The sequence below is a fragment of the Lissotriton helveticus genome, chromosome 2_1 (assembly GCF_964261635.1).
Source record: "Lissotriton helveticus chromosome 2_1, aLisHel1.1, whole genome shotgun sequence".
Lineage (NCBI taxonomy): Eukaryota > Metazoa > Chordata > Amphibia > Caudata > Salamandridae > Lissotriton > Lissotriton helveticus.
In genome coordinates, this window is record NC_136059.1 from 465347907 (window position 1) to 465370713 (window position 22807).

The 22807-nt window shown below is 43.9% G+C and overlaps 1 protein-coding gene across 7 annotated transcripts in view; it reads right to left on the reverse strand.

Annotated features, from left to right (window-relative positions):
- Positions 1 to 10324: 10324 nt before the first annotated feature.
- The window catches only part of MIER3 (MIER family member 3), a 357073-nt gene continuing 344590 nt past the window's right edge, over positions 10325 to 22807 (reverse strand). For all 7 annotated transcript variants that reach the window (XM_078675116.1, XM_078675117.1, XM_078675121.1 and 4 more), the window contains one exon: positions 10325 to 14185. In XM_078675116.1, coding sequence (XP_078531242.1) covers positions 13746 to 14185 — 440 coding nt within the window. In that variant the 3' untranslated portion in view covers positions 10325 to 13745. The remainder of the gene's footprint in view (positions 14186 to 22807) is intronic.

Here is a 22807-nt window from a genome sequence, read left to right on the forward strand (position 1 = left end):
CGTGCTAGTATTTGTTGTGCCCTTGCACTACTTTTCGTAGGAACATTGTAGACCCACTGACTATTTTTGTGTATACGGAAGATTGAGATAACCAAACTGACTTCAGGAGCCAGATCGCCAAGTTGAGTTCTTTGGGATCTGGATGTGTTATTTCTCCATAGCTCCGAGTGAGGAGACTGGATGTGAGATGCAGCTTTTGATATGGAACTACAGATAGCTCCAACAGGGTTGTGAACCAAGGTTGACAGGCCCATGTGGGAGATACTAGGATTAGTGTGAGGGATGTTTGCCTGAGCTTCTGAACCACTAGTGGAATGAGCGGGAGGGGCAGACAAGCGTAGGCCAATATCCCTGACCAGTTCATCCATAGTGCATTGCCTTTGGAGAATGGGTGTGGATACCTGTAGGCAAAGCTTGGGCAGTTTGCGTTTTTGTATGTAGCGAATACATCTATTTGAGGAAAACTCCAACATTGAAAGTATGGGAGGAGAACTTGAGGGTGAAGTTCCCACTTGTGGATTTGTTGCTTCTGCCTGCTGAGAAGGTCGGCAATTTGATTGTTTACTCCGGGGAGGCGTTCTGCTAGGAGTTTCATTTCTGTGGTGTATGGCCCACATCCAAATGGTTTGAACTAGTATTGACAGTTGAGAGTGTGTACCCCCCCGCTGTTTTTGAATATAGTACATTGCTGTCATGTTATCGGTGCACACTAGGACAGCTTTGCCTACACAGTGAATTTGAAAGGCTTTGAGCGCTAGAAACACTGCTAGCAGCTCTAAGTGATTTATGTGGAGATGTATTTGCTTTTGACTCCACACGCCTTGAACTGTGTAATCTTGTAGTGAGCGACGCGTCTGTTAGCACTGTCTGTGCAACAGGGTCGATAAAGGGCCGCCCTTTGGACAGATTTTGTGGGTTTCACTACTGCAGAGAGCAAAGGGTTCGATCGGCTAATTGATCCTGTGACTGGTTCAATTGACTCGCTAAGCATTGTTGAAGGGGACGCATGTGAAGCCTTGCATGAGGGACAATCATGATGCAAGTCGCAGTCATTTCCAGCAGTTGCATGAACACTTGAGCTGGTAATGAGTGGTTGGGCTGAAACCAAGCGATTAGAGCCAGCATATTGAGAATCCTGGCTGCACTGAGACAAGCTAGAGCTTTTTGAGACTCTAAGGTGGCTCCCAGATAGGTTTGTGTGTTGGAAGGTTGGAGATGAGACTTTAACACATTTACTGTAAACCCCAGTCGATGCAGTAACTGGAGTGTTATTTCAGTGTGCTGGAAACACTTTGGGTAAGTGCTGGCTTTGATGAGCCAGTCATACAAGTATGGGAATACATGAACGTGTTGCCTTCGTAGGTGAGCAGCGACTACCGCTAGGCATTTGGTGAATACTCTGGGAGCAGTGGTGACTCCAAATGGAAGCACTTTGAACTGGTAATGCTGCCCCGCTATCACAAATCTGAGATATTTGCGATGAGCGGGATGTATTGGAATATGGAAATATGCGTCCTTTAAGTGGAGAATAGACAAAGCCGCCTTGCTGTAGAAGTGGGAGCACTTGTAGTATCACCATGTGAAAATGATCTGATTGTATGTAAGGATTTCATTTTCTGAGGTCTAGTATGGGTCTGAAAGAGCAATCCTTTTTGGGTATTAGAAAATATAGGAAGTACATGCCAGACCCTTGATATTGTAGCAGTACGGGCTCCATGGCTCCCCTTAGTAGGAGAGAGTGAACCTCATTTTTGAGGCGGTGTAGATGCTGTGGTGACATTTTGTGTGAACGTGGAAGAATGTTTGGAGGATAGTTGGTAAGCTCCAGGCAATAACCAGATTGAATAATTCCTAGCACCCATGTGTTATTGATTGCCAGGCAGGAAAAGATTGAGAAAGACGTCCCCCGACAGGTGTTGAATGATTGGGGGGCGGGAAGTGGAGGCAAGTCACTGTTTGTTAGGTGAGGGGGAGGTATGTGTTGTGGAACCTTTACCCCTACCCTTCCCGTTGTTGACTCAGTACCCTTTTCTAAAGAAACCTTTTTAAGAGGTGGACTGATTGTTGCCTTTGTATGGTGTGGAGGCAGTGTCTGATGAGATACTTTTTGACACCCCTCGATAGAAAGAGCGAAGAAAGGAACCTCGATTGGACGGGGACTGTAGATCTCCCATAGATTTAGCAACATATGTGTCCTTTTTCATTTTCTCTACAACAGGACCAAAGAGATGGTGTTTGTCGCACGGTGTTTTCAGAATGGAGGCTTGGACTTCGGGTTTAAATCCGGAAATTTTTAACCAGGCGTGTCTTCTTAATTAAACACTGGTATTAATGGTCCTAGCTGCAGTGTCAGCGACATCTAAAGCACACCTAATTGACGAACTAGAGATGAGCCTCCCATCCTGTATTAAGGCTTGAGCTTTGGATTTATGTTCATCTGATAGAAATTGGAGCAATTGCTACATTTCTTCCCAGTGCGCTCTGTCGTACCTGGCTAGAAGGGACTGGGTGTTAGCAATACACCAGTGATTTGCTGCTTGGGCGGCTACTCTTTTCCCAGAGGCTTCTATTAGTTTAAAGTCATTCTCTAGGGGGGGGTGGGGGCAATCCCCTGACGATTGAGAGTTTGCCCGTTCACAAGCATTAGAAACCACTAAGGGTAATTGGCCTTTAATGAAAGCTGGATCTGATGGTGCAGGTTTATATTTCTCATCTATTCTAGTGGTGAGAATGCGTGCACGAACCCGGTCTTTAAATATGTTGTCTGCATGTCTTACCATACCTTTGCGCATGGGGAGTGTGCAGTTTGATCTTTGTGAAGTACTAAGTGTCTCAAAGAGAAAGTCCGCCTCTAGGGATTCCTTTTTGTAATTGAACCTCAAGCTCTATATAGCTAACATTACCATCTGGTGGAGAAGGCTTTGTAGGATAAAGGTCAGGATCATTATCTGTGGGTGAATCAGTATTATAATCCGACCAGGGGTCTGCAGGCATAGTATCACTTCCTCCTTCACCATCATCCTGACCATCAGGTGTTTGTGGTGAATTAGTAGGTGCTAGCAGTAAATGTTTGTTTTGTGGGGAAGGAGGTGATAGAGGAGGAGAAGAAGGGTTAGTACCAACATGTTTCTTTTTAAGAAAAATGTGAGAAGTGTCCTCTGGCTTGCATTTAAGTGGCAATTTGGTGCAAATATGTCCAGTTTTAGGGTTATTAAACAGTTATTTTTGTTTCGGGTCCGGTTTGGAAGGCGGGACATCGAAACGGGGCTTCTGTTGCGCTAAAGGTGCATTTTTTTGGTGTCTAGGTGCCAAGACTTTCAGTGGCGTGGTTTTCGGTGCTGAAGCTTTCGGATCCGAAGAAGCTTTCGATTCTGTGGAAGGAGCCGGCTCCGAGACTGGTTTCGAAGGCTGAAGGTTTTGGCTCGGTGCCAGAGTGTGGCCAACTCAATTGTGTGTTTCGGTGCCAAGCCGGAAGGTGGGTCGTTTGAAAATGTTCTCTGTGCCGACCTTGGCCCGAAGGCAGAGGTGGGACCGTGGCCTATTTCTTGGGCTGACTTGAGATTTGGGGCAAGGTAGGATCGGTACTCACGATACGCTGACCTTGTGGAATCTCTACGTCCAAATCAGAGCCGGATTCTGAGACAGAAACTAGCTCCTCTTGTTCTTCCTCAGCTGCCAGTGCGTCATAGTCTCCTGTTCGGAATCTTCTCCGAAGAGGTCCAGAATGGAGCCAATGTTTTGACTTTGCATTTGGTGACATCAAGCCCGACAGTCAAGGAGCGTTTTAATCAATCGGAAAGATCTACAGGCATGTCAGTCCTGTTTGTTGCGCTCTGGGGATAAGCACAAGTTGCACACTTCATGTGAGTCAGTGCGCGGAAACTTTGCATGGCACCTGGGACAGAATTTAAATGGAACCCGATCCATGGACTGCGAGGTGGACCGACGCGGCTAGGCCAGATGGCATTCCACAAATTTCTCGATCGAAAAGAGTTTTATAAACCAATACGATACGCGAAGAATGGGATGCGCGATCGAAAACAATGCAGTCGAGGGTAAGTGGATTGCACACCGAGGGGAACCCGAGGAATGGTTTGAACCTGAGCACAGCAATACATCCGGACCCGATGGCGGAAAAAAAATTGAGTCGATGCCCATGCGCACTATTACCAAAAGGAGGTGTCACCTTACCTAGTGACCCGAAAGAAGTCTTCTAAGAAAAACAACTTGCAAACATCCGGACCAAACACCGGATGGCAGGAGTATGCAAAGCATGTGTTCTACAGCTCACATGCCTCAAACAATAATTACTTACAAAAAATCCTTAAACTTCTGTTTGTGATGTCCACTGTAACATATCATATCATCACATGCCCAAACTAAAAGGAACTGGAGATGCATGCAACAGGTAGAATTTATAATCCCCTGAAGGCAGATCAATCTGATAATTCTATGCTCTCTTCTTCAGTCTCATCCCCCTTCATATACATGCTAAGCTTCTGTGTCTTGCAAAGAGGTGTACTCAAGAACAGCAGTATTGTCCTACTCTAACTGTAGTGGGTCATGTGGAACTTTCTAAGGGACAAAGGATGGAAAGTTTTAGCTATTCATGGGCCTCAACCAGATTTAGTAGATACTGAATATTTTTCCTACTTAGAAGGCATTGTTTTCGGTATAAGGCTGTCTGCTTTTTAGTTCCACCCCCGTTTTTGGACAAACCAGTCCATGTTTTGGTACATGCACAAAGACTGGTTCTTTTTGGGCATTGTGAGGATTCTGGTGCATAATTATTGGTTTATACTGTCTTGATATGGCACCACAGAGTCTCGCCGCCACATTCAGTGGCATTTAGTACTATAAAAGTCTAACTTTGTGGGATGCTGTAGATGTTGGAATCCTATGGTCAATTAAAATAAGCTTGGGGGCAATCTAAGGTGGGTTAACAAACGTATAGTTTCTTACCTGTCGGTGTAGTTTTGCAGCTGGAAGACTTTCTGGATTCACTATGCTGTGCATTATTCCGCCATCTAGTGCTTGGGTCCAGAATTGTAGTCTTTTTTTTTTCTTTCGTGGCCCAGGTGGGCGTCGACATATCACCATTTGGTGTCCTTCGTGTCGACGCGCTTCCTCCGGAAGCTCCCACCTTTGGTCGCCAACTTCGGATTCTTTTTTCTTATCTTACTTTTGTTTTTCCTTTTACCTTTTAAATTCTTTCTCCAGTTTTAATCATCTTTCTGGCGGAGGAGGGTGGGTTCGCTAGTGAATCCAGAAAGTCTTCAAGCTGCAACACTACACAGACAGGTAAGAAACTATACGTTTTGCAGGGTGAATCTTTCTGGATTCACTATGCTGTGCATAGACTTTCAAGCGGTTTGTCCTTATTGTGGGGGCTGGGTGGAAGATGAGCTCTGGTTACTGAATATATGTTGTAAGACCTTCTGTCTTACTTGCGCTTCCTTGTTCATTTGGATATCTACACAGTAGCGCTTAGTGAACATGTGCACTGAAGACCATGTTGCAGCTTGGCAATTGTCTTGAATTGGTGTCTTCGCTACAAACGCAATTATTGCTCCGTTCTTCCTTGTTGAGTGAGCATGAGCTGCTCCTTGTAACAGCTGTCCTGCTTGTTTGTGGCAGAGTTGCATGGTTTGTGAAATCCACCATGTAATGGTATTTTTGGTAATTGGTTGTCCCCAAAAAAACTGCTGGCAAAGGAAACAAAACTGCTTTGGCTTTCTGCATTCCTTTGTCCTTTCTATGTAGTGCATTGCAGCCCTCCAGGTGTCCAGTGTGTACAGCACCCTTTCTGTGCTTGTGGCTGGTTTTTGGAAAAAAACTAGGTATTTGAATTGTTTGATTGATGTGGAATCGTGACACGACGTTTGGCATGAAGTGTGGATCTGTTCTCATTACAATCCTATCATTGTGTATTTGCAGGTAGGGCACTTGAAGTGTTAGCGCTTGCAATTCACTTACTCTTCGTAGTGATGTATAGTTATTAAGAAGGCTGTATTTAGCGTGAGCATGTGCAGTGTAGCCCTGTGAATAGGCTCAAATGGTACCTTCATCAATTGAGTTAGCACTATGTTGAGGTTCCATGCTGGTGCTGGCATTCTGTTTGGAGGTGCGATCCTCTTTGCTCCTTCTAGAAATCTTTTTACTACTTGGGAGGTGAAGAAACTTTTCCGTTTCTACTTTTGTGTAAGTCACTATCGCTGCTAAGTGCACCCGTAAGTGTAGCTTAGTTTATCTTGTAGTAGATGCGTTAAGTATTTCAGTACTGTTGATTCCTTTGCGATTCTCCTTTGTAGTTTCTCCCTAATGCACCATTCGGAGAATCTTTTCCACTTTGCTACGTAGCACTTTCTTGTGGTAGGTCTTCTTGTTATATGTTCGGGGAACTGTTTGTTTTGTGAAATCTGTTCTTGAACTTTTCATCTCTATGGATGCACCCCCTAGAGGTGTTATCTGGGTGGGCGTTTGCCTTTTGGCAAAGTCACTTGGAGGTGGGTAGTTGCCCTCTCTGGGCCTGTCCTCGTCTGACCTCGAAAGGACTGGCCTCATGGCTGGTCCTGCCAGTTCTGCTACTGCTGGTACTGATGCTGCTGGGCCTGGTCGTTTCTCTGATAACTTTGTTGGAAGGTTTGGATGCGAGGTACTTGCCTCCCCTACCATTTGGCCTTCTTGAGGGCATCCCCCTACTCATCCCTCTGAACTGCAGTGCTCCCATGAACCTTGCAGTTTCGTTGCCCTTCTTGAGTTGCGTTAACTTTCCGTCAACTGGTGTGCCAAAAAGTTGTTCTCCGTTGAAGGGCGTGTTCAGGATGTTTTTCTGTACTTCAGGCTTGAAGCCTGAAATCCTAAGCCATGCATGCCTTTTCTCTGTCACCCCAATCATCATCTGCCTGCTGTGTTCAAGGCAGACTTTAAACATGTGTTAGCCATGTTTTTCCCTTTCTCCACCAGGTGGGTTGCCCTTTGCTGGTACTGATCTGGTAGGTGCTTCAGGAGTTGCCCTACTTTCTCCCAGTGCTGGAATGCATGTCTGTTGATTAGGCCGTTTGAGTTGGCGATGCGCCATTGAATTGCCTCACTCTGTTCTACTTTCCTTCCTGTGAGGTCCATTCCTCCTACTCTCCTTGTCAGGAGGTGGTCCTGCATTTGTGGGCATATTGGCCCTATTCCTAGCTGTTGCAGTAATTGATAAGTCTTAACGGGGTGAACCCATAAAACTACCCGGCCTGGGTCAGTGGTACAGTACGTTTCAAAAAGTGGTAGTGGTAGTTCCTTATTACTATAAGCTATACACATAAGGACAGACAATTACCCACAGAGAATTTTGATTCAATTCAAAGATAAGGAGATGTAATTTCCATAAGTGACACATTCATTAATTGCAATTATAAATCAAAGCATTAATGTTTCGACATGTATCAACTTGAATACATTTAAAGTGCATGTAATATTTACAGCGCTCTCATTGTGACAAGGAGAAAGAAGAGGGTATTGGGCAATGGGGTGAGTTGGTGTGTGAAGGACAGGGTAAAGGTGTAGTGACATGGGCACGGTTACTATTATATACAATAAGACCTTTCCAGCCTAATATCGGTCAAAAGTTCCCATGTGTACATAACTCAGATAAATATTCATAAAAGTGTTCTTTTTCTAGGAGTTTGTTGATACGTGGTAGATGGTCTACGTTTCGACCCCGGGCAGAAGGAGGGTGACTTGGTCCTCACTTTGGGGTCTTCATCAGGACAAGATTAAGTGTGGAGTACTTGTGAAAGGAAGGACGGATAGTGCACAATCCTTGTAGGGCACACAAAGGCTCCTGGATATTCTTCAGTAAAACTGGCAAACGGGGTATCGAGTCTCCCGTTGCGGAGTAGATTCAATCATAAACAGGGTCTCTCTCTTGTTCAGCGATTACTGTTAATTACAGTTTTACTGACCACTTTTTGAAACGTACTGTTGCATTAATGCAGCTGGCACTGATCCCTGAATGTATGCAGGGTCCTTTGAGGAATGCTCAAAGGACCCTGCATACATGTTTTCTGGGTCACTGATTTACATACAGCTGGCTCCCTGAAAGCCTCTCTGCCCTGGTCTAACACACTAGGGAGCATGGGCAGGAATTGGTTCCTTGTTTGTGTAGGTTAAGAGCCTCCCGGGGAAAACAAGCCTAGGGCTTCTCCTCCTCCCACTTTACCCTGTATGTCTGTGCAGCATTCTTGACCACCATATTATAGATACCTATATCGTCTGGTGGTGAAGGCCTCGAAGGCTATGTGTCTACTCCTTCTTCCGGTATTTTGGCGTCGAGGTCATGCTACTGTTGCCCCTCTGCGGACCTCAAGTCCTGGTAAGTTAGCGGTTCCTATTGGCCTTCTCCGTCGAAGTAATACAGGGCCTCTTCCTCCTGTTCTTCGACCGGTTCATGCGTTTTCAGCGGTTCAGGGTCTTCGAAGCCTCTTTCGACCTCGGCCACAGGCTTCGGCGGGAGGGTATACTGACTCATCTTATTGTCGAAGTCCTTCTTCCGCTGCAGGATACTCGCCATTTCAGCCTCTAGCCTCCTCTTCTTCCTCTCCATCTCGGCAGCCTGTTCGGCGTCGAGAGTTTGAGCTCTTCGCTTTGAGGTAGTCGACAAAGTAGTTGTTGACCCTTCTTTTCTCTGCGTTGCGGAGTCCTTTTCGGGGGCTTCCTTCGATGACCTTGATTTTTCATGGGTCTTCGCCGTCTGGGAGTCCTTTTCGAAGGATCCGCTGGGCTGTTTGTCCATGGGTGCTGTTGCTTTCGTCGAGTGCTTCGACGGCAATACTCCCTTCGAGGACTTTGTCTCACTCTTTCGTGTGTCAGTCGAGTGTCTGGGGGTCGTCGACTAAACTCCTTCGATGTTTTCTTTTGGACTTAGAAGACAGTGCAGTCCTCCGGTGTTGTTGTCCTCCTCCCCACTGGAGAGGCCCAAGTCTCATAGCGATGGAGGTGGCTCCTGCATGGTGTAGTTCACCCTTCTCTGCCTCTTTCCTACTCTGAGGGTCTTGTGGATGAACGCCGAGCACGGTTTGTAGTCCTCGCTGTTGTGGTCGATCAGCAGGCTAGAGGTTGCAGACTGGATGCTGGTCCTTCTGGGCTTATTTGTGGTGGCAGTAGGTGCAAAACTTGAGTTTTGTCCATTCCTGCGCTCAGGGAGCCCTGGTGTGCACATTCTCGGGTGAAACAGAGTTCTCGTGAGAAATTCTTCTCCTTCTTAGTCTTGGTTACCTGACTTGTAGTCAGGTGTGATGAAAACCTTTGATTTTGTCATTTTTCCTTTTCCTTCTTCCAAAAAAACTCTGGAACTCTTCCATAACGATCCAGACCCAACAACGGAAAAAAGAATTTGAAGATTGCGACCAAAGGTGGGAGCTTCTGGAGAAAGCACGTCGAAGTCACGAAGGACACCAAATGGTGGTATGTCGACGCTCACCCAGGCCACGAAAAAAAACCCCGACTACAATTCCGGACCCAACCACTAGATGGCGGAATAATGCACAGCATAGTGAATCCAGTAAGATTCACTCTGCAAAACTAGTAATTTTCATACTGTTGGTCACTGAATTAAAAATCTGCACTCTGCTTTTTCAATAAACATACATCTCTGCATGAGTTTAAGCGCACATCTTGCACCACAAGCAGCAATAGTGGAGTGACATGCAGGCCCATAACAGACGCCATCATCTCTCTCAAACATACATACATTGTCTTTCTCTAGGGTACTAGAAGTGTAATTGCAGACAGAAGTTACGGCATTCCAGGAATAGAAAATTAAAATTTTGGGAATCATTCTATATGACTTATACCGATTATTCCAATGTTTTTAGGCACAGATGAGTGTCGTGTTAGATGCATCTTCAGTTCTGACAGTCTACAAGGCTCTCCCGTGGGGCCTGTATCTCTAGTTATAAATATTGGACTTGCATATGATTTCAAACTAGTAGGAGAAATATACAATCTAAAGATGGTGCATATGGTGTGGGCTATTGTGAGTCATGGGGGCTCAGCTTGAGGCACACGCACAAAATTATGTAAAACAAAATGCTTCCTTGATCCAAACAACTATATGGGAAGATAGTACACAGGATTTAAATCTAGAATACTTTAAAACTGCAGGAATTACACTTGCAGTAATCCTGGGATTCAGCACTCCTCAATCTTCAAAGGCTCATCGCCTAAAGCTAGATTTGCCAATTACTTTATAAGTTTGTAGCTGAACAAGTCTAACACTGAAAGCTAACAAAGGGTGTCAAAACGATCAAAGCCAATAAGCAAAAGATGCAGTAAATGATTTTCCAGATGTTTATTTCTGGAACTGTACAACGGTTATTAAAATACAACAAAAATACGAAATAATGTTGAAAAATCAGTGTTTATGTACAAGTATTAAAATCAATGCAACAGAGGCCCTTCTGAACATATCAGCTATTAAAAGGTGTACTGATTGTCACTAATTCATGTCTAGATATTCACATGGGACTTGATTTTAACCGGGTAAATATTACTCCGATACGCTCTTAATTGATTAATGGTCTGGATTTCAACAATATATGTGGTATTGATTGAAACAGTTTAGTATAAAAATAAGACAACCATAGCATATCATCTAAATTGGTATGTAACCTGATCATGGTTTGTGGGTAATGCTGGGATTTGTTTCCTCCTTACGCAAATTAACAGTATGCTTACATTCAAAACATAAAAACCTGACTTTGGTTAAATTATATAATGATACATTGCTCTTGCAAACTAGAAGAACATAAGAAGAATGATTTGCGGATAAATTAGGCTACCTAGAGTAAACAGTTGCACAATTCATTGACAAGACATCATCTTAAGCAATATTGTACATCCTTCAAGTAAATTCAACATGTCGTACATGAGGGAGGACCATTAAAAGCCAATATGTATAACTAAAACGCAAACAACAAAATAAGTATTGCTATATTCACAGCACCAGTTCTACTTCTGATTGAATTATAGAGCCTCTTTGCATTCCCTGTCAATCACCGGTAACCAAAGTTATCTACCAAACCTGCAACGGTGCACCATGGATTTTTGGTTTGCTTACATGAAAATATGCTGCAAAGTACAAAGAATTCAGCTGACTACAATAAGAATAATTGTGCTTTAAGGTATCAAAATTAAAAGGCAAAATATATTCTTCACATCTGCAGTTATCGTCAACTAATACTAAAATGCAACTCTTAGTAAACAGTAACAATTTGAACAGAAAAAAACAAGTCCAGCTTTAAAGAAAAATAAAATTAATAAATAGCTATTTTACATTGGAGACATCAGTGGTACACTTGGAGTCACAATAGGCATGCACAAATTTTTACTGTACAACGCAGAAGTAATTGTAAAACAATACTGAAATAGAGATCTAGAAAGATACATAAATGTACAGAAATTTACAAAATGTAAATTATTGCCTTAAAGAGTTACAAGTAAACTATCTGATTGCTCGCTCTGCTAATGTAACAAGAATAGATTAGAATAACATTGAAAATCTTACTTGTCAGGCTTAATTAATTCTCTCATACCATTTTAGACGTTTTGGTCAAAAAAGTGTCATTAAATAAAGTGTCCGTAGAACCTGCCAACAATCAGAACTTTAGACTAGAAACAAAACAGTCTCCCATCTATGTTGTGATCCCAGCAATGCATAGATAGATCAACTGAATATATTACTGCAACAACTATTGGAAATGGGAATCTTCATTTAAGTGCAACTGGCTTAAGCATTCCGTCATCCTTTGTGTAATGATTTTCGAAACACCAATTCACTGTAAACCCAGTTAAACTGTATAAAAAAGGACAGCTATAAAACAACAACGTCAGATGGTTGGATAATCTGAATAACCAAAGTTCAGAGAAAATCAGCAAGAAGCTGATCCATGTTAATAAAGGATCCTTACTTAACAGATGTACTTGAAGGAATTAACAAAAATGAATAAAGTTTACCACAATAACAATGTGTACACGTCTTAAAATTATCTTCATATAAAGGAAATCCTAAATATATGCTTCCCAAAGTGATGTTAATTCAGTTCACAGTATGGAGAATAAATACCCTCCCCCTTTACGTTCTACATCTTAATTATTCAACAACATTTAAGTGGTGAATAATTACTAACATTCCCACCGCAGTCAATCATATGAACGTGTTATGCTAACAGACAGTGGAAAGCATTTTGGACTTGAGACAGTGCAATCAGTGATAAAAATAGATTATTCTGTGATGAATATGTGCTGTGGTGAACCGTTCTACGGTTATATGGCTGAATAATGCAAACATGTTTCTTATATCTAGCCCACACTTGTAACAGCAATTTCTGGCATCAAAATATTTTGATTAAAATAAATTAAAAATGTCAAAAGTAGGAATTTTAGATGCTTAAACTTAACAGTAGCATCTACTTTAGCAGTCCACAATTGCTCACTGACACTTTCAAGCACAGCTCCTCCCCTTTCTCCAAGCACCATATCTCTTCTGCTAGACCCTTCTAAAGCATTCATACATACATGAAAAACATTGACAGGTGTAGACTGCCCATTTTGTTGGCATTTTCGATAACTTAAACAGGATCCATATACAAAGTTTTCAACACACATTTTTAAGCACTAACTCCTATTTACAGCGTTGGCATGAAATGTTCCAAAAGATTAAATGCTAAACTTAAATACGAAACGTGCTTGAAATGCAGTCAATCCCTCAATTCCTAAAAGCTTTGTTTTTCAAGGCAATGATTTACAGAATTCCCGGTGTTTACAGTGGGACAAATCTTTATTATGTGAGTTGCTACACAGCAAAATCAAGATAGTACCTCTTCAGCACAAGTCAAAGGCTTTAAACTACCCATATAAATGTCCAATATATGGAGCATTCAGTGATAAAGCCAACAAGTGCTACCTGAAGTTATGGACAACACTGGCGGTTTCAATGACTAGTAAAAACACCATGTTAAATTTGTCGGAGCTATGAACGAAGCACAGGCAAAATAAATTACAAGAGTATACAAAAATAAACAGGATTGCTACTCATGTTGAGAAACACGACCCTCCAAGCAGTAGAAGTACGTTATCTTTGTAAGGTAGTCCTGCCTGGAATCTTCCAACAAAAATGCAAGCGTAGTCTCTGCATACTGTAATTCTGCACATCCATCTTCTATGCGCAGGTTTCAGTAAAGTTGAACTTGTGGTGTAAACCGAAGTGCTTTAGTATCCCAAGAGACAACATAAACAAAAAATATTTGCACGTTTGTGCAGTTTAAATAAATGAAAACCACAGCCATGTTTTCATTAAAAAAATGCTACATTTAACAGGGTCATCATCCTTGGTACCTGTAAACACAAATTCCAATGCACCAATCTGCTTAGATGTGGATGGACGAAGGAAAGCAGATCCTCTGAATTTAGAACTTCATGCTAAGTTTGGGTTAGTAATCCAATGTCCACAGGCTTGGTCAGAAAAATCAAAACAGATGCAGAGCTTAAAGCTGTACTAGAGGTTCCCACTGCCAAATATTGTAAGCCATTTCCACGTCCATGGACTAAAAGTAATTCTTGATAAAATCAAGAAATAGTTCTGTACATACAAAGACATCACTGATGTCATAGTGTAAACTGTCCAGTGAAAGACTAGGCAACCCCAATCAGACTTACCACACTTACATAATAATTGCTGATGAAGTTTGTAGTGGGTTTTACTCAGATTGAAGAGCTGTGTGATGTAGTGCACGAGAGTTCATAAAACTATTTGTTTCATTTGAAGATAAACTGTTGAAGTCCGCCACAGAGACAGCCATCTTGGCACTGGTAATGTGATGTGTGTGATTCTCAAAGTCCATAGCCAGGGTATTTACAGAAACATCATTCAGGAAGGATTCTGGGACTGAGATTCCCATTTTTAATCTCTTTGAAGGCCTTTCTGGCTCCTCACTGCATAGGTTCATAGAATTGAGCTCAGAGTGATAAAACCCAGCATCAAATAAATTAAAACAATCATTTTCGCCATTGGTAGGTAAGTTAATCAAGTCTTCTGCTGCAACAGGCACATGATTGGCCGGTACGCGGGGTAAATTGTCCAGTGGCGAGAAGCCGCCAGACAAGCAGTTCACACCAGTCGTTACACTATTTGTCAATGCTGAAAAGAATAAAAGAAACAAAATTCAGGTCACAAAATGCAAACAGTTTTTTTATAATACCTTCCCAATGCTTAACATAGGGATGACGATTAGAGCAGACTGAGTTTGCAAACTTAAGGGAAGTTACCCTCCCCAAACCCATCCCAACTGCTGCAAGTATTGTAGGTCACAGAGTTGATTTTAAGTCTACCACCCTTTGTGAAGCCTGAAATCAGAGTTGAGAAAGTAAAAGCTACTTATTCCTAATTCTCCATGGATTTAATCTGACTTGACATCTGAATTGTGCCGCACGCGTGCAAAGCATTTTATAATAAAACTGCATTTTTAAAACAGGTCTTTTGAAATATGGACCATCAGAGGTATACGAGGCTGTATGCTTATCTAATTTGCTTTTCATTTTTAAAAATAGCTAATTCAGCATTAAAACATTAAACACAAGTAACTACTGTTATTTGCGTCAGCTGCTCCAACATTTCATCAGGGTTCACAATGCTAGTCTCTTCTGGTAAATTTTCCATTGAATAAGGATCCCTACATTATATGATTTAACATACTAAGGCACTCATGGGGGAGAAGGGGGGAGTTTTATAGGGCTTCTACGAATAGTTACATAGTGAAGAAGTAGGACTACAAGTGACACTTCCATCTCTGTTGAGTGATCTTCATGGATATACAAATATTGGAATAGGTTAGCAAGAGAAGATACTGCAGTTTAAAAGAGGTAGGAATGAGCTAACTAAAAGGCCTTGTTAAAGCGGCTTGACCCACATGGGCCCCAAACCTGGAATCCAAATCTAGTGAACTATGGCCTGTGGTCATATGCGTGGACTTCCCATAGTCTCTGCTAAAAGTATTTAACAGACCATCTAGTCACCATTTAACAAGTATTATCAAAAGAAAAAACTTTGTAATAAAGATGAAAACTGGCAAAGGCATGGTTTTCTCATAAAAATGCCACATGCTTCTCTAGCAGTTAATCTTTTTAACGTTTTAAGCAATTTAGGGTTTGTGGCTTTCACTGTTACCAGGATAACAAACAACTAGTTAACAGATTCAAGAAGGCAAGGGGCCAGTAGAATTAGCGGTTCAATACAGTTAAACTCTAGGTTGTAAACTACCATGGACAAGCAATGAAGTCTGAGGGGCCTTCGATTAGGACGTTAAATTTGGCTGCACCCTTAGCAATGACGTCATGGAACGTGATAAGGTCAATGACTGGACAAACTCTAGACAGTGACCTTGAAAGAGATGTCGGGGTGAAAGGTAAGATGCCTGAATCCTAATCAGATGTGGTATCTGTAGAACAAGTTTTTTTTCTTTGCAGAAACAATTTTCATGGATTACATCTCTTTCTGTGGAAAGTCTATGGGCCCACTGAGTATTGTATTGTATTGTATAGAATATTTATAGAGCGCGACAAAACACCCTAGGGGTACCCTGGCGCTGGAGTAGAAACGATAATCTCTCCGAACTCTTATCCCATTAGGTCTAAGGCATCACTAGTCTTAGTTCTTATTCATGTAGGAGTCTCAGACTGTTGTCTCAGGGAAAAACAATTTGCTTACCTCCAGTAACGCCCTTTCTGGTGGATACTCTAACTGCAGATTCCTCAACTTGTGAATTTTTCCCAGGCATTAGATTGGATCTGGAAACCTTAAAGCAGTACTTCTGTGCACCAGTAGGTTCTTAGCCACTCTTCGTCAATGTCGCTTCACTCTGAACGTCGCAGCGGAGCCGCATATAAACCAACGCAAGCATATTGATGTCTGTTACTTTCTCAGGCTGTCTCAGCTCTCAGACAAGCAGCCCATCAGCAAAGTGTTATGACTAATGTGCAGATCTCTAGACTGGAAGCTTTTTGATGGCATAAGAACCCAGTTCACAGAAAGGGGACATGGAAGGGTCTGAGAAGAATCTACTGTTAGATAAGAACATTCAAGAGATAGAGAGTTAATATTAAGTATCTTTTTGTTCTCCTGATGGATACTTCTAACCACAGATTCCACCCTTTGTGAATAGATACCTAAGCAGTACCTTCCCAGGTGGTGGGGATGTGAGCTGGCTGAGACAAAATATTTCAGCAGGACAAGCAGGCAAAATGCCCTTACCGATGGACCTGGATGTGAAGGCAGTAGTGCGTCGTGAACGTATGTACTGATACCCACGCAGATGCATGACTAATGTCCAGGACGAATGCTCCAAGTGCTAGCCTTAGATCTGCTGAAATAAGCCCGTAAACCTATTGAGGTAGCTTCTTTACCAATGGGTAGCCAGTCTTTTGGCATAGAAAAATCCATCAGGAGTAGTCTGTTTTGCACTGCCTTGCCTCTCTTTGCCCTAGAGAACGCACAAAGAGCTGATGGTCCACCTGGTGTTCCTTGATGTGATGGATTTAAAAGCTTGGTGCCCTCTTAAGCTCCAACTGAAGAACTAGCTTGCCCTCCTTAGAGGGATGAAGTCTGGCAAAAAAGTTCAGAAGAGTGGTAGCCTGCCCGACATGAAATGGGAGTGACCACTTTTGGTAGAAAGGTAGCTTAGGTCCTCAACACCAACCTACCTAGAAAGGATATTGTGTAAGTTGGAATGACATAAAGAGCCTGCCGCTCGCTCACATGCCTAGTTGATTTTATGGCGATGAGAAAGTCAGTTTTCAAAGTCAGAAGTTTTATTAGACAACTGTGCAATGCCTCAAAAGGGGTGCACATAAAAAAGGAGAACTAAATCAAAGTCCAATGTGGCATCACAAAGGGTTTTAGTAGAAATACACATTGCAAACCAGATCTCATCACAACAGGTGATTTACATAAAGAAGGCTGATCAAGCAAAAGCAAAAAAGCTGAAAGAGCTGACAAACAACTATTAAGAGTGCTAAAAGAAAGCCCTTGATAGGACAGAAATGAATCAAATAATGAAACTTCATATGACTTGGCTTGCTGGGGGGAACCCTGCCCTGCCGTGACAAAATATCATTCTGAAGCTGCAGCTTTATTGTAGGACAAATAGTTCATGCCCAGGAGTTCCAAGTACCACCCTTTCCCGGGCTTATCCAGCACCAACAGGATGACTTGTGACCAGTCATTGCTAATGATCTTCAGAACTCGGGGCAGGTGAGGCAGCAGCGGAGGGGCATACATGAGTCTAGAATTCCACTCTAGACAAAAAGCATCTCAGAGAGAGCTGCCTTGTAAACTCCAATGAGAAAAAGTGCTGACACGGCAAGTACTAGAAAGAAATGGTAGGGCATAGCTTTGATGTACAGTTTGCAAGATCCAATTGTCTTAAGTGGTGGCCTGCCTCCCTTGGAAGAAATATCGGTCCCAAGAAACTTTTTAAAACCCTTAAGGGGGTGATATGTTTGCGCTTTACAAATAAGAATTATTATTATAAACATCAGATTCTGCCTCCAACTGGATGACTGTGTCCCTGCTCTTCTGGGCATTGTTTCTGGAAGCCATGTGATCGGCCACAAAAATTCTTTATGGCTTACTGGAGTGATGGAGGGGTCTGGTGTTGGCCAAATTGAACACTCCTACCGTAGTCCCAGAGAGGGAGAAATTGTTGGTGGAATTGTCTGGCGGGGGCAGAAGGACCCAAGCAATGTGTTGTGGCCCTACTCTCCTTAAACTGTTTCAGGGCCAAATCTGCTTTTTCACTAAAGCTATCAAACTACATGTCCATCAGAGATTCTTGGACATCCCCAGAGAAGCCTAAAGACCTCATCCAGGCAAGGCACGGAAGTGCCACATTGGTGCCTATTACTCGACCTAAGCTGAAAGTCATGCCTAAAGCACAATCTAGGACTAATTTTGCTACGTCAAAACCATCCTGAATAGCTTGAGTAAGGGACGCCCGAAGGTTGTTTGGAACAGAAGGTAAAATTGGTGTTCCCATGTCGCAAAATGCATGGGAGTAGCGGCCTAAAAGACAGCTGGAATTCACTGACCTCAGAACAAGGCTTGTAGAGGAAAAAATCTATTTGCCAAATAGCTCTATTCTTTTCTACTGACGATCAGGTAGAGTGGAAAAGTCTTTGTTAAACCCAATATGGGTTCATGGGACATATTCGGCACAGAGGGCAGATCAACCGAAAGTCTGACTGGAGGCTAATGCAGATCCTTCGGGCCTAAAAGACACGCAAGAGGGATGCAGTGAAGTGCAAAAATTTGGAGATTAGCCTCTACTTGCTGCAATGTTGCTGAAACATCCCGGAACACGAGGTTTGCTGGGATTAGACTAGAAATTGGCTCTGATGGAGATCGGGAGTGAGTCCAGGGAGCATGTTAACACCGTCTAGGACTCACTGAGTGGGTGAGGGCAGTGTTTACAACCCTGTGGGACTCCAAAATTGGATCATTAATTTGCAGCTCTTGCCTCTCTCTTTTGTGTAGGTAAAAAGATGTTTTATTGTAGCAGGAGGGGACCGGCTGGCTCACGTCCTAGAGGGTAACATATATAGAAAAATAGTTTCTGAGTTATTATATTTAGTTACGAGACCTTCTCGTGCAATGAGTAGTAGAGTTTGTAGTAGAACGAGGTAAGGCTTAATCTTTCTTCCCTTTTTCTGTGGAATACGCATTTTAACACCCTCTGGAGTTCAACAGTGGCAGGAAGAACTGACTCCTGCTTAAGCTTTTTTTTCCCTTGGACTCAAATGAAGGCTTCGACTGAGACAAAAATCTGGCGTGGGAACAAGACCTTGGTTTCGACTTTGACCAGTCACTGCGAGGGGTCATCCTATGCTTGGCGATGTTAAGTTTGGCCTTGCGTTCTCGAATGACCTTTGGTTTCATCTGGGCACAGTCCTTACAGGCCCTCGAATCATTCTACGACCCCAGGCACCTAAAGGAAAATGCTACTTACCAGTATGCATCTGTTCTTGGCATGTAGAGCTGCAGAGTTGCACACTATGCATAGATGGCCACCTAGTGTTGGGCCCGGATGTTTGCAGTTTATTTTTGTGTGGAAAGTCTTTGGAAGTCAAGGGATAGGTGACTCCTCCTTTGGGCGATACTGCGCATGGGCATCAGCTCCATCCCCAGATTGTTTTTTTCCGCCACCAGGCTCGGATGTGGTTCCCCAGAGGTATGACAGAGGTTAAAGTCAGATATGACCTTACTCTCTAAAGTGGTAGCTTGGTCGAGCAGTAAGGCAGTATCAGAGGACAGTGTAAAGCATTTGTTGTACACACTCAGTCAGAAAAAGGTTTCACACACTCAAGTGAACTCTAGGCCAATTGTTTTTATATCAAAATATATTGGTGGTTTTATTTTAGAACCAACAGGTATCAAAATATACTTTTCTCAATATGAATGACTTTAGGTAATTACTTTGTAGAAAGGCAATAGTCTTGGTAAGTACAATAGCGACCGTGGTTGCAATTGGCAACATAATTCTAAACACAATTTAACATTGAGCTCAATGGGCTTTTCTACATAAATGCAGTTGATTACTTTAAGGATTACTTTTCTAACCACAGGACTGGATTCAGTCCCGGGACCTAAGCTGTAAACAGTTCAGTAAAAGCGTTTTAGTTATCGTTATGATTGTTAAAGAATTTGACACTTAGAAACTTTTCAGTGAAAAACAACCAATGTTATCTTATGAAGGAAATTCAAGTCACAGGTAAAGTAGGTTCTCGTTACTTTTGTAATCCAGTACTGGACTCCTAAGTTCAGTACTGGGACCTCTACCTAAGACAGGTAAGCAATGACGTTTTGGTACTTGGTATGATCTTTAAAGAATATTTGTAGTTTGCAAAAATTGACACTTAGAAGAAATTTCACAGAAAATCAGTCAATGGTTTCCTATGGAAGAAAATGCAGGTAACTGGTAAGTACAGTTAAGATTACTTTTGCGGCTCAGTACTGAGCTAAAAGGTACAGTACTGGCTTCTCCCCTGATCACAGGTGAGTACTTCGGAATTCGTTATCCGGCTGATTTTAGAAGAAATTTCAGTGAAAACCAGTCAATGTTAACCTATGGAAGAAAAATGAGTTATCAGCTTTTAGATAAGTACTCGACTGGTAGAATTAAGGTTCTGGGCATAGACTCAGGGTCGGAAAGGTACAGCAGTTACACCCTCAGCGGCAAAGTGGCAGTCGGGTGCAGAGAGAGTAGGCCCAATGCAATCCAATGGAGGGTAGGGGGCATTTGGTTGGTGGCTGCAAGCAAGCAGGCCACGAGGCTGTGGGAGCTGAGCTCCTGGTCACTTCCTCAGGGGAAGTGGGAAAGTAGAGTAGGGTAGATGCTGCACTTCCAGGGGCACTCGGGCGGCTGGGTGCAGGGTGCTTTTGAGTCGTCGGGCACTCAATATTATCCAAAGGGAAAGTTAAAAAGTAAACAAAGGCTGCAGGCTCGGGATGGAGATTCATCAGGGGCGACCACCACTTCGAGAGGTAAATTGGGATCTTGGTGAAGCGGTAGGTACTCAAAAAGAAGGCACAGGGGGCCGCAGGGGTTTCTTTTGTGGTCGGGAAAGCTTACCCTCGGCTGGTCGCGGTTGGAGGGGGTCGCTGGTTCTGAGGCTGCAGGCGTTGTCTGGTTCGTCGAGGCGGGTCTTTGGGCACTGGATTTCGAGTCCTAGTCGCCGGGGGGACGTCCTCGTGGTATTGGGTGGGCACAGGCACAGCCCGGGCTTGGCGGGTGCAGAGTGGGCTGGATTCGCGGTTCCTGGCTGGCACCAGGGATATTGCTGTTGGAGCAGAACCACTGCTCGTGGGAGTCCCAGTCTTTTGGAAGGTTCAAGGCAGGTAGGTACTCCGGAGTTGCCAAGGTTGCTGTCCGCAGGAGACGCCAGAGTTTCACAGGAGCAGGTTCAAGTATCCAAAGGCCAGTGGGTTTCTGGGGCCAAGTCAGTGGGCGGCGTCCTTTTGTTAGCAGATGTGCGGCAGGTCTTCGTGTTTCTTGGTCTTCTTGTTGCAATCGGGATCAGAGGAAGGATGGTTCAGGGTGCCCCTAAATACTAAATTTAGGGGCGATACAGGCAGGGCAAGGGCAGGGACCAATGGGTCCCTGACCTGGGATGGGTACACCCCCTAGCCTGCTCCTCTCTTGTGGGAGGAGGGCAGGAGCCTAGCAGTGATTGGGCAGGGCTACCTATCTTCAAGATGGCCGGAGCCCTGAGTCGTGCTTCACCTCGCCTCTCCCACCTAAGGGGTGGGGTTGGCATAGGCTGGCACCCCCCCTTTCCTCACTTAGGGTTTCCCGCCGTTCTTCCCGCCAGAGTGGGGGTCAGAACCGTTGGGGGCCAGTTGCGGAGTACAGCAAGTGGCCTTGAGAAGCTCACAAAGGCGGTATGTCTTTGAAGCTTCCCCTGCCCATCCTGGGGGAGGAGGCCTGGCACCTCGTCCCAGGATGTGCATTGTTACAGGCCCCCGAGAGCGGCAGGCTCTCGACCCAGGGGTCCAGAAACAGGTCTAGTGGTGGCAGCCTCAGCAGCCACACAGTCAGGACACTGGGAGTTGGTTAGGTTTCAGGGGGCATCTCTAAGATGCCCTCTGACGTGCATTTTAGATTAAATCTCACACTGGCATCAGTGTGGGGTTAATGTGCTGAGAAGTTTGATATCAAACTTCAGTGAAGCCATCATGGTGCTGTGGAGTTCGTAATGACGACCTCCCAGCACCATATACTCTTAATGGCAGCACTGCACTTACAGTGCCCAGGAATGGCCCTGGGTACTGTAGGGGCACACGGCTCATGCACCTGTGCCCACACTACTGGCATAGGGCACCCAGCTAGAGGGGTGACTGATGGATGCCAGGGCAGTGAGCTTGTAGGCATGGCACACAGGGATGTGTGCCATGTCGACTCTGTGTTTAGTTCTGTACTTAGACACTCAGCCTGCAAAGGCAGTGTGTGGTTGTCAGGGTACAGGGCCCCTAAGGGTGGCACAATAAGTGCTGCAGCCCTTAGGGGTCTTCTCTGGTCACCATGCCCTGGGTACCATTTACTAGGGGCTGACGGGTGGTCCGAGATGCCAATTGGGTTTTAGTTTCAAGACAGTTTTAGTGAAGGAACACAGGCCCATGGCACCTGGTTGGCAGGAGCCCAGGGCACACCCAGTCAAAGTACATCAGCAATTCAGCAAAAAGTGGGGGCATACCCATGCAAGAAAGATGGCACTTTCTCACAGTATGTTGAATGAGTACCTCTGTTCAGGTTCAAAGCAGCAGGAATGTATGATTTTTTCACAGCACGTTTCCCTTGGTTTTGCACCTCTAGAAGTCCTAGGAAAAAGGATAATGTTACTTACCCAGTAAGCATCTGTACTTGGCATGTAGAGCTGTAGATTCACATGCTTTGCATACTCTTGCCATCTAGTTTTGGGTCTGGATGTTTGCAAGTTGTTTTTGGTCGCAGCAGTCACGAGGTAGGGGACTCCTCCTTTTGGTGATAGTGTGCATGGGCATCGACTCCATTGTTAGATTGTTTTCCCGCAGAGGGTGAGAATGGAGTTACTATGTGTAGAATAGAGGTCCATGTGCATGAATGTGAATTAGGAACTACAACAACTTCAGGAGATCAGGGAGGTGGGTGGGTGCATGTGGATCTACAGCTCTACATGCCAAGAACAGATGCTTACTGGGTAAGTAACATCCGTTCGAGGCATGTGAGCTGTA